Source organism: Chiloscyllium plagiosum, chromosome 18 (assembly GCF_004010195.1).
Source record: "Chiloscyllium plagiosum isolate BGI_BamShark_2017 chromosome 18, ASM401019v2, whole genome shotgun sequence".
In the NCBI taxonomy this organism is placed as follows: Eukaryota; Metazoa; Chordata; class Chondrichthyes; order Orectolobiformes; family Hemiscylliidae; genus Chiloscyllium; species Chiloscyllium plagiosum.
Window position 1 is genome coordinate 8,649,246 of NC_057727.1, and position 12,024 is coordinate 8,661,269.

Genomic DNA, 12,024 nt, shown 5'->3' on the forward strand with positions numbered 1-12,024 from the left:
AAAATTTACTAGTGAATGGCAATGATGTGCAGTTATTCCCTGGAAAGATATTTTATGGCTTGATTATGGTCTGGGTCTACACATTGAAGGAGATTAATCAGAAAGCAGACAGTGGAACTATTTCACTAATCAAAAATCAGCAAATCAGAAATGGAAGTGTGCACAAAATTGTAAAACCTGGAAAATTGAAAATAAGCAAACGACTTAACAATTATCAAGCTGCAGAGAGAGTAACACTGGACTCTAGATGTTAATTCTGTTTCTCTCTCCACAGATGTAGCCAGACGTCATAGACGCAGACATTTACAACACAGGAAGCCATTGTATCTGTACTGGTAAAAGATCTGACTACACTGTTCTCAATTTTCAAGCTCTTCACCCATAGCCCTGGAGGCTATGACAGCACAAATGAATAAATTTTAGGACTGCTGCTGACTCAAATATCCTTTCAGGCAAAGAGTTCCAAGCTCCCTCCACCCTCTGAGCTAAAAAGGAGTTCTCACCTTGCCTCTTGGGCTGAAGAGTTTCTCCAATACTGTCTGTATTTCAGATCAGCAATACCTGCAGTAGCTTGCTCTTAATTATAGAGCTTGTCTCTAAACATTTGGAGGCCACTGAATCCTAATGGAACAAGAGTTAGTTCAAGAGTTAAATACATGCCCATAAAATCCACTGAACCAGGAATAAGCTCCTAAAGAAACTCCACTGATCCGCATTATATTCTCTTCGGCATGGCTACAGTACTGAACAATTGAAAACTAATCTTGCTTTTGTTCAAAATAGTACCAGAAGTTCTTTGCACTCCAACACACAAATACTGGAATGTGTTCGGAAAAGATGAGCAACCCGCAACGAACTACATCTGAAGGAGCACGAATTTACCACCTCTGCCAAAACGTATTGGTGCCAATTTGTTAAATAGACTCAACAACAACATTATCTCAAATTCTTTGAGGAAGATCATAACCAAATCATAACCTCCAAATCATAACCTAAATGCTTCATTTTGGATGGTACGTTTACAGAAATCAGCCACAAACACTTAATTGCCACAGAATAACATGCTTTTAGCAGGGGTGCCAATCCTTCAGAACTGCCCTGGAGTCTCTAGGAACTTAATTTATAGGATGATGCTATCAGCAAACTAGACAGAAAAATCATTAGCCCCTCAAAAAAAATGAAGGCTTTCCTTCCTCTGCCAGTTTCTTGGAACATCAACTTAGTAATTAGATTAAATAATGAGAAAAGGTTAGACAGTTAGGAATTATTGATTCAGGAATGAACAGTCTGTTCGCTTTCAAGTGGCATGGGGGCCAGCAGTAAGTATCTTAGACAATCAATGAAATCGTTGGGGAGCTGGAAACACAAACGTGAGATGCAACCTTCAAAATTGTGTTGGCCAATGTAACTTTCAGTCAGAACCTGAGCCACTGTGTTGCAAGTTTGTTTCTGAGAGATCATCCCCTACAGCCGTGCATAACCTGAAATTAAAATAGAAACAGGAAGCAAAAGGGTCTTTAATGTAGATGAGGATGCGATTTATTCAATGTGAATGGAGTCACTTGGAATAACATCAGGGTTAAGAGGGCAGCAGCTACAAGGTAATAAATCAATCAGAGGGCTTCGGTGACACTGCAAACCTTGAGCATGCACATTAACAAACTCAAGATTAAACTGTCGTCAAAACATCCAACTACGTGCACTACAGAATTGAAAAAAAAACTTAACGAAATTAACATTAGGTGCATTGGGGGAAAGTGGGCAAAGGAAGGGCAAAATCACAGGTCTGATTCTTTAGCCAACGAACTTCCAACGTCTACCTCATTAGGAGGAAGAAAAATTATAATCAGACTGAGAGTCTGTAGCAGCTAATCCAATCCGTGTGACATTGGCTATGGCACTAAGTATCAGCTTAGCGTGCAGTTGGAGTCTCACTGTCACCCAATACTGGGAGCAAGCTAATTTCTCATGGCACTTGGCCAGAGAAAGAACACCAATCAAAAAGAATAAAAACACGAGGAGCAAATTCAGCTCAGTGCAGGTGCACAGTATTCCTGTCACAGTGAGAGGGAAGGGAATCTGGGAAGGTTTCAGACAATGGCAAGCAAGTGGAATTAAATAACTTTCTTTTATATATCAATAATGAACAATACAGTGGTTCTAATGCTGCAGAAAGCACAAGTATTTGAAAACATTACAGAAGTTGTATCACCTCTTGTTGCAATCTTTCGGAAATAAAAAAGATACACATCATAAATAGCCCCCAAAAAATGTATTGAGTCTAACCATTGCAGATCAGAGTGCTGACTGCACTCGAGGTAGCATGACAAATTTGAAATGTATAAAAACTCATTTATTATATATCCTTAAATGCAACCAGGGTCCCATCTCAACAACAGCAAGTACATCAACTAAACCATTACAAGATGGGAGTGGGGATAGAAACTCAAATCACTCGTTTTTAAAAAAGTATAAAGCATTTAAAAAATCATTTTTGAAAATCAGATAACAAGGTCACAACAAAATGCTCAGGGCAGGGGCAGGAGCCATACAAATCAGGTACTTCATGTACCTTTTAATTCTTCACAAATCTCACTGTCTTGCAAGGCAGTGTAAACCAGCTGTTATTCTATTCATAGTAGAGGTAGTAACAGCGTGCACTCACTTAACTATTGCTTTCTCCTCCCTCCCACCAGTGACCAGAAATGCAGGAGAGACTTGTTCTACAAAAGGCATTAAGGAAGCACCCCTCAGAATACAGCACCTCATGTCGACAGATCATCATCTGCCATCAACACCCTACCTTAAATCAGACTGAAAAAATTGCTCCCACACAAAGCTGGCTACATACGCACATTAACACAAGATACCAGAAAGCCAAATTATTCCCAAATGACTTCTTTTGAAGCAGTCTGCGCTTTCCCAACAAACGCCTAAGCAGAGTGCCCTGGTGCCAGTATGCACTATAATTAGGTTGTGCCACGAATGCCCCAAAAGTTTTGTTCGAGTGAAAATATACATAAAAGTCTGTGAGGAAGCTGAGGCTTCTGCAATCCTTCCAGTCTCTGTGAAAGCATTTGTAAAAGCCCAGGTTTCTTAAAACGTTTAAACAATCTCATTTTTCAACGTTAGCTCATATTATTTTCTCTTTCTTTAAAAAAAGAAATACATTTTTTCTTCTAAAAATAAGTCTAACACTATTGCAGCTCATGAAGGGAATTACCCACGAGCATTGCTGACTATTCCAGCAAACAAAAAAGAAAATCAAAGGAACGGCAGATGAAAACAAAAACAAGGAACTAAACGATATTTTGTCTTCTTCCCCAGCCAACGCCTTTTACGATGTGGCACCACAACCACAGGACTCCTTTAGTCTGATGTGTCATGAAAATCCTTAAGCAGTGTTCTACGCCTCTGTTCTGCTATATGCATTTGATTCTCTAGATCCTGAAATGCAAAATAAAAGAAAAATATTCAATGTACAGGCAAATGCTTCCAATAAATGCACAAACCTAAACTAAAACATATAACTGAAATCTAAAGACTACCATTTCTAAGGTTTATTTCAAGCATATTTTGGTACCATGTTACTCAGCTGCAGAGTTTAGAACTGGAGGTCAGTCTCAGAATGAGGAGTAAACTATTGAGGACTGAAGAGAAATTTCTTCACTCAGTTGGGTGATCAGCTTTTGGAATTCTTTAGCTGAGAGTTATGGACACTTGGTCATTAAGTATATTCAAGGCTGAGATTGACAAATTCTGGGACACAAAGGAAATCAAGGAATACAGGACTAGGTCAACAATTTGGAATTGTACGGCCTTTTGAACTATAGATTCCATACAGAAAGACGATCAGATATGAACCTTTTGAGTGACTGAGCAGGCTTGAAACTGAGCTTTCACACTTGTGTATAATATACTCTCACTAAACAGTTTTTCTGGACAAGCTAGGAAAGATTAAACTCCAAGATTCACAAACCTAGCTTAAGGAATATAATTAGCTTTTGAACTGTACAAAAAGCAGATGGGCTACAACAGTCTTCAAATGTTATGTTTTACTAATTCAAGTACACCCGTAAAATATCTGAATGGCCATACCATGGCCCATCATTTACCAGAGGAATCACCTTGATGCTCATCTTGGCTTTAGCTTCAATAAAGTATTCAGTGAGAGCCTTTTTCCTTGGATGGTGATGGTTAGCACAAGGGGACACAGTCTTAAATTGAGGGATGATCGACATTAGGTAGATGTCAGAGATAGGTTCTTTACTCAGAGCAGTAAGGGTGGGGAATGCCCTGCCTGCAACAGTAGTAGACTCATCAACTTTAAGGGCATTTAAATGGTCATTGGATAAATGTATGCATAATAATGGAATAGGGCTTCAGACTGATTTCACAGGTCGGCGCAACATCAAGGGCTGAAGGACCTGTACTGCGCTATAATGTTCTATGTATCAAAATTAAGCTGTTTGTACTAACCTGTTCCACATCAACAACAGATCAATGTCCAGCAACTTCTACACAAACTCCACACCAGCATGATACATTGCTCATACTTCCACTATTGAGTCCCCATGTTTCAATGTTAATTGATTATTGGTCTTCGCTGTACACATAGTTCTTGCACTCAAGAGGCATTTGGATAAATGAGTCCACTTGAGTACACTGCTTACCCCTCGGTCATAACTGTCTGCTCGCTCCACCTTCCAAGACAAGTTCTCAATCTCTGCTTCCAGCTGTGCTTGCTGGTATTCAAACTGGAAAGCACAATTAATAGAGTTAGTGAAAGTACTTGAAAAAAACCCATAGAGAATCAAAACGGATTGCTTTTCTTTGATTTACAGATCAAAACTTAACAGTACATGAAGAGACCAAAAGCCTGTCATGCATACGCTGGATCTTTGTAAAATTCATTACACAGAGACCCAGTGCAACATCTTTTGTCCATAATGCCGCTCGTTTTACATTCATAAGTACTGACTAAAATGCCAGATGTTGCATTTTGGTAAGAAAAGTTTAGGACTTATACAGTTAATGGCAGGTCCCTGGGCAGTGTTGTTGAACGAAGACCAAGGGGTTCAGGAACATAGTTCTTTGGAAATGGAGTTGCAGGTAGACAGGGTGGCATTTGGCATGCTTGCCTTCATTGGTTAGAACATAGAGTCTAGAAGTTGGGACATCATGTTGCAGCTGTACAGGACATTGGTTAGCCCACTTTTGGAATATTGCTTGCAATTCTAGTCACCCTGCTACAGGAAGGATATTAGTAAATTGGAAAAGGTGCAGAAAAGACATATCAGGACTGGAGAGCTTGAGATATCAGAAGCTGAATAGTCTGGGACTTTTTTACATACAGCATACGAGATTGAGGAGTGACCTTTATTATAAAGTGGAGGTTGACCTCCCACCTTGAGAACTAAAATTGAATCACCCAAAGAGGAGCACCTCACCCTTTAATCTGTTAAAAGTCGTGTGAGAAGGGATGCAATCCACTTTTTTCAACAACTTCAAGCTGTTTAGTAAAAGAAATACCTGACACTCACTTTACAATCCACTAGTATTAATTTATTTATTTAAGTCTAGCAGTAAACAAATTAATTATTTACAGACTGAATAAATCCCTTCTGACTACTAACTACCCCCAAATAAAACAAGATTCTAATGGTATGCTGTTCCAATAAATACAATTCCCATTGATGTAACAAAACAATAGAATTTAGTCTCTCGAAATTACAGCCAGGTTACGTGTCTTCCCAAACTTAGCGGCTTCTCCGCTGATCCTTGTGTCAGGAATGTTTACTCTGTAAATTCTTCAGGAATTTAGATGGTGTGCCACGGTAACGTGGTAAATAGATGGTGCTTTCTCTAAGCAGATGGCAGTTAGCTCTGGGGCTCTATTCAACCGCCCCCTTCTTTTATACCCATGATGATATATCAATTTCTTACAACTGGATTGGTCCTATGTTGTCAAAACTATCAGATTTAAATGTGATAGGTTTTTGGTAGCTAAGGAGAAAGTGAGGTCTGCAGATGCTGGGGATCAGAGCCGGAGATGTGTTGCTGGAAAAGCGCAGGTCAGGCAGCATCCAGGGAACAGGAGAATCGACGTTTCGGGCATAAGGGATGCTGCCTGACCTGCTGCGCTTTTCCAGCAACACATCTCCGGTTTTGGTAGCTAAGGGCCAAATTTAAAACTTGGTATCTTGATAAAACTGCTGCTTAGCCTCTCAACACAAAATGTTTCAATTCAGGTGCTGTCTGTTCCTGCAAACTTTAAAGCTGCTGTTCAGACATCCATGTTTAAATCTAATCTCTAAACACAAAAAAAACCAACCATATTTTAAAGGGACTACACAATGTTTTCCCCATTTGACTATTTTACACACATCAACTTCACAACACCTTATACTGGTTTATAAAGCCATGAGGATCAGAGAGAAGGTGAACAACAAAGTACACCTCTACCTTCTCCCTAGGTCGAGGAGTTCAAAACTAGAAGGCATATGTTTAAGGTGAGAGAAGAAAAATTTAAAAGGGATTGGAGGAGCACTGTTTTCATACAGGGTTATGCACAAAGGAATGAACTACCAGAAGAAGTGGTCGGTGCAGGGACAGCTACATTTAAAAGACATTTAGACAGGTATGTGAATAGGAAAGGTTTAGAGGATTATTGGCCAAATGCAGGCAAAAGGGATTAGTTTGGTTTGAGAAAAATGGTCAGTATGGACAAGTTGGACTGAAGTGTCTATTTCCATATGATATGACTCTGACTCTAATACTTCAACCAGTTTTCAGGTGGAATTAACCAAACCCTGACAACTCTGGGGGAAAATAGAAACATCATTTCCATCTCTAGATCTCCTTTCGTTAATTGTTTAAAAAAAAAGTCCTCTGGTTAATGACACTCACCAAAGCAAATACCTCTCTATCAATATGCTTCATAAAGCATAGCTCTTCAAATGGACCAAAAGCAGAAATCACTGAAATATCTCAGGTATATCAGCATCTTCAGAGAAAAATTAGACTTAATCTTCTAGGCCACTGGACCCAAAGTGTTAACGGATTCATGTGCACAGATGCTGTTAGACTGGCTGAGATTTTCCAGCAAATGGTTTTTGTTTCAGATTGATAGCATCCATAGTACTTTTGATTTTTTATTCTTAATGGACTCTGGATTAAAATCCTGAAATTTCTTCCCTTATAGCACTGTGACTGCGCCTAGAAAACATGGACTGCAGCAGTTCATGGAAGCAGCTCAGCTCATTCCCACCAGCAAACTAAAGGACAATTAGGTCTGAGCAATAAAAGCTAGTCTATCTAGGGATGCTCACATACCTACAACAATTTAACATCTACAACCCATAGCCTTTCATTTATTCATGGACAATAAGATTTTAAAACCGTTTGTTACATGACAATTTCCAAGTGCCTTACAGGTCTGGAACATTTTGCAGCTGGGTCAGACCTCATCAAAAATGCTTATTCCAGATAATCCCTCCCGTAAATGAACAGTTTGGAAGCAGACCTAAGATGATGAAATGGTTGGTCATTGATGGGTTAAGAAAGCCTTCTTTTAACTGGCATCTTTACATTAGTGCAGTGCTTATAGTCATTTCCAACACAACTGCATTTGGCACATTGCTTTGCGGGGATTAGATATGGAGTCAATCTCATCAGTCCCACTCCTCAACTTGATCCCCATCATGCTGCATCTTAATTTCCCTCATGGAATAGTGGAAGCAGGAATAGTCAAAAGGAAATAGGGTGGACAGGTTCATGGTCATTCCCAATTGCCGTGTAAAATGTTCCTACTCTCAATCCCCTGTATCTTTGTCCAAAACTTCTCATCTCTTCCCACTAGCCCTGGTCAAACCAGTTATAATAAACAGCTTTGTTAGAAAGTTTGAGAGAAGATTTGTAGCTCGGGTGCTCGTTGCTGTGGTTCTGTTCGCCGAGCTGGAAGTTTTTGTTGCAACAAAAACTTCCAGCTCAGCGAACAGAACCACAGCAGCTTTGTTAGAAATATGAAATATATAAGATTGTTATGTTTTGGGTCTGCCTCAGTATTTAGGGAAAAGTGAGGGAATGAAAGGTGGTTTGACTGATCAAAAAGTGCAAAGTAATCAATCCTGTAGAAAATGGCAAGACCATGGTTCTTGAATGTGGGCAGACAGGGAAGCGTTAGGGATGTTAGGTTTTTAAACAATGTTTAAAGCTGTTGAATTAATTCCAAAATGGAATGGAAATAGAGTTCCACAGGATAGCCGGTTCACATTTTCACCTCAATTCAAGGCCCATGAGATTCACGTTGCTATATGGAGCAACAAATGGAAAATGAGATATCGGATTTCAGGTTCTGACAGAGAAATCCAAGAGGAGGAGAAATGGTTGTCTTTATTATGAAGAACCAAAGGGCAAACGCTCACTTGGATTGAAGAGACCAGTTTCACAACAATTTAAATGATGCTGGAAAATTCATCTAGCTTCGACTGGAACAGTACCTTTGTTCTGGTTAAGACACAACTTGGACTTGGACATGGTGAGAACCCAGGTGAATTCTGGAGAGGTTGCAATCAAATCAGAAATGATCTTCTAGAACGTTGGAACAAGTTTGAGGGGCCAAATGGCCTATTCCTGCCTCTAATTCATATCTTGTGCACACTATGGTGTCTCTATTACATTCTCATTGGACTGCTCTTTTCCTTGAATAAAATAAAACTCATCGACTATTATGTACTTAAGTTGCAACAAAATATCAAGCAGAACAAGCCAAAGAATCCATGCCTGTTGCCTCTCAAACAAATTCTGTACACATGATCATGAACGCTTCAGTAAAGAGCACAGTGGATGCAGCACATCACAGTAGGACCAGGAACATAATCATAGAACCAAAATAAGTATGTTTTATAGGGCAGAATCATTTGAACATAGCCTGACAATTGTAACATAATAAAAACAAGATACTGCAAATGTTTGAAATCTGAAACAGACAACAGAACATGCTGACACTACTCAGCAGATAAGGCACCAGGGACAGAAAAAGTGTGTTGACATTTTGACAAAAAGATAATCTGCAATTTGAACAGTTTTTCTCTCTCAGATGCTGTCTGACATGCAGTGCATTTCTAGTTTTTTCTGTTTATGTGAACACATGAATTGGGAGAAGTATGTTAATGGACACCTCACACCTGCTTGACCACTGAATAAGATGAAGCCTGTTTGTGTATTGAATTCCAAATTCCCATTTACCCCCGACAAACTTCAACTACCTTGCCTAACAACAATCTATCATTGTCTAAAAGATGTTTGTCCACAACCTCAGCTGATGATGATACTGGATAAGTCAGATCCCAAAGTGAAACCTGGCTTTATAGATATTAAGTTTTGTTTTTGTTACGAATTAGAGATCGTCGATGCAATATTTTTAACAAAAGAACAAAGTTTGTAAGACCAAAAGGGAAAAAAAAACAGATTATACAAGAACAAGTTGATACAATCTTATTGCAAAACGTCAAATAAAGTTTCAACCCATTCAACTTCATCAACAACCTTAGATACTCAAGGATCAACTTCCATTTGCAAGGTGCTTGTTCGAGTGACACAACTTTATTTGGTTATCTTTCAGCAAACCTCCGCATTCACAAAAGCTAACAAGCATCAATGTCTTTTCATGAGATTCTGAGACAAGCAATAAGTCAGTTCACTTATTTCTTATCACGGAGTCTATGAAACTCCTCTTCCACAGCCCTCTGGTTCTGAAGCTTCCTCTTAAATCACTCAGGGTTTCTTTTCAACCCAGACAGCTTTAGGACTGCTAAGTAGCATCACCATTGCTGTCAGAGACCTGCTCTGTCCAACAGAAACTTTTACATTCCTAACCTTCCAGTTGGTTCTCTCTTCCTGGCAGGAAATGCTTCTATCCATCTCTCTCCCAACATCCCCAACCCCTTCCGGCAGTATGAAACATCCAGCAGCTCAGCAAGAGCCTTTTTTCCCTGCTGCTCTCTTTCCAAGGTGCTAATCTATTTAGCTTCACAGTTTTAAAAGCCCTCATTTAAAAGTATGGGAACTGATTCCAGACATCCTTTCATAAACGAAACTAAGTTCTTCTCTTCTTATCCCACACAATATAAAATACATAAGCTTAAAGTATACATGACAATAAAACAAGAGTTTGACAGGGAGTCACTGGACTTAAAACGTTAACTCTGCTTCTCTCTCCAGAAGGACAGATTGCACTTAAATTGGAAGGGGACTAATATACTGGCAGTGAAATTTGCTAGAGCTGATCGGGAGGATTTAAACTAGTAAGGTGGGAGGGTGGGACCCAGTGAGATAGTGAGGAAAGAGATCAATCTGAGACTGATACAGTTGAGAACAGAAGCGGGTCAAACAGTCAGGGCAGGCAGGGACAAGGTAGGACTAATAAATTAAACTGCATTTATTTCAATGCAAGGGGCCTAACAGGGAAGGCAGATGAACTCAGGGCATGGTTAGGAACATGGGACTAGGATCTCATAGCAATTACAGAAACATGCTCAGCGATGGGCAGGACTGGCAGCTTAATGTTCCAGGATACAAATGGTACAGCAAGGATAGAAAGGGAGGCAAGAGAGGAGGGCGAGTGGCATTTTTGATAAGGGATAGCATTACAGCTGTGCTGAGGGAGGATATTCCCAGAAATACATCCAGGGAAGTTATTTGGGTTGAACTGAGAAATAAGAAAGGGATGGTCACCTTAATGGGATTGTATTATAGACCTCCTAATAGTCAGAGGGAAATTGAGAAACAAATTTGTAAGGAGATCTCAGCTATCTGTAAGAATAATAGGGTGATTTTGGTAGGGGATTTTAACTTTCCAAACATACACTGGGACTGTCATGGTGTTAAAGGCTTAAATGGAGAGGAATTTGTTAAGTGCGTACAAGACAATCTCCTGATTCAGTATGGACAAGCCAGGGAACTATAGACCAGTGAGCCTGACCTCAGTTTCCCTCTGACTATTAGGAGGTCTATAATACAATCCCATTAAGGTGACCAATCCCTTTCTTATTTCTCAGTTCCACCCGAGGTGTCAGTGGGGGAGCACTTTGGGACCAGTGACCATAATTCTATTTGATTTAAAATAGTGATGGAAAAGGATAGATCAGATCTAAAAGTTGAAGTTCTAAATCGGTGAAAGGCCAATTTTGACGGTGTTAGGCAAGAACTTTCGAAAGTTAATTGGGGGCAGATGTTCACAGGTAAAGGGATGGCTGGAAAATGGGAAGCCTTCAGAAATAAGATAAGAAGAATTCAGAGAAAGCATATTCCTGTCAGGGTGAAAGAAAAGGCTGGTAGGTATAGGGAATGCTGGATGACTAAAGTAATTGAGTGTTTGGTTAAGAAAAAAAAGGAAGCATATGTCAGGTATAGACAGGATGGATCGAATGAATCCTAAGAAGAGTATAAAGGAAGTAGAAGTATACTGAAGAGGGAAATCAGGAGGGCAAAAAGGGAACATGAGATAGCTTTGGCAAATAGAATTAAGGAGAATCCAAAGGTTTTTACAAATACATTAAGGAAAAAAGAGTAACTAGGGAGAGAATAATGCTCCTCAAAGATCAGCAAGGTGGCCTTTGTGTGAAGACGCAGAAAATGGGGGAGATACTAAATGAGTTTTTTCCATCAGTATTTACTGTGGAAAAGGAAATGGAAGATATAGACTGTAGGGAAATAGATGGTAACATCTTGAAAAATGTCCAGATAACAAAGGAGGAAGTGTTGGATGTCTTGAAATGGGTAAAGGTGGATAAATCCCCAGGACCTGATCAGGTGTACCCGAGAAATCTGTGGGAAGCTAGTGAAGTGATTGCTGGGCCTCTTGTTGAGATATTTGTATCATCGATAGTCACAGGTGAGGTGCCGGAAGACTGGAGGTTGGCAAACGTGGTGCAACTGTTTAAGAAAGGTGGTAAGGACAAGCAGGGAACTATAGACCGGTGAGCCTGACCTCAGTGGTGGGCAAGTTGTTGGAGGGAATCC

The 12,024-nt window shown here is 39.8% G+C and overlaps 1 protein-coding gene across 1 annotated transcript in view; it reads right to left on the minus strand.

The window, feature by feature from the left end:
- Positions 1 to 1,688: 1,688 nt before the first annotated feature.
- Positions 1,689 to 12,024, minus strand: part of arih2 (ariadne homolog 2 (Drosophila)) — a 47,318-nt gene continuing 36,982 nt past the window's right edge. The window contains exons 11-12 of the mRNA XM_043707647.1: positions 4,674 to 4,757; positions 1,689 to 3,447 (exon numbers count right to left, since the gene is read on the minus strand). Of these exons, the coding sequence (XP_043563582.1) occupies positions 3,370 to 3,447; positions 4,674 to 4,757 (162 nt within the window). The 3' untranslated portion in view covers positions 1,689 to 3,369. The remainder of the gene's footprint in view (positions 3,448 to 4,673; positions 4,758 to 12,024) is intronic.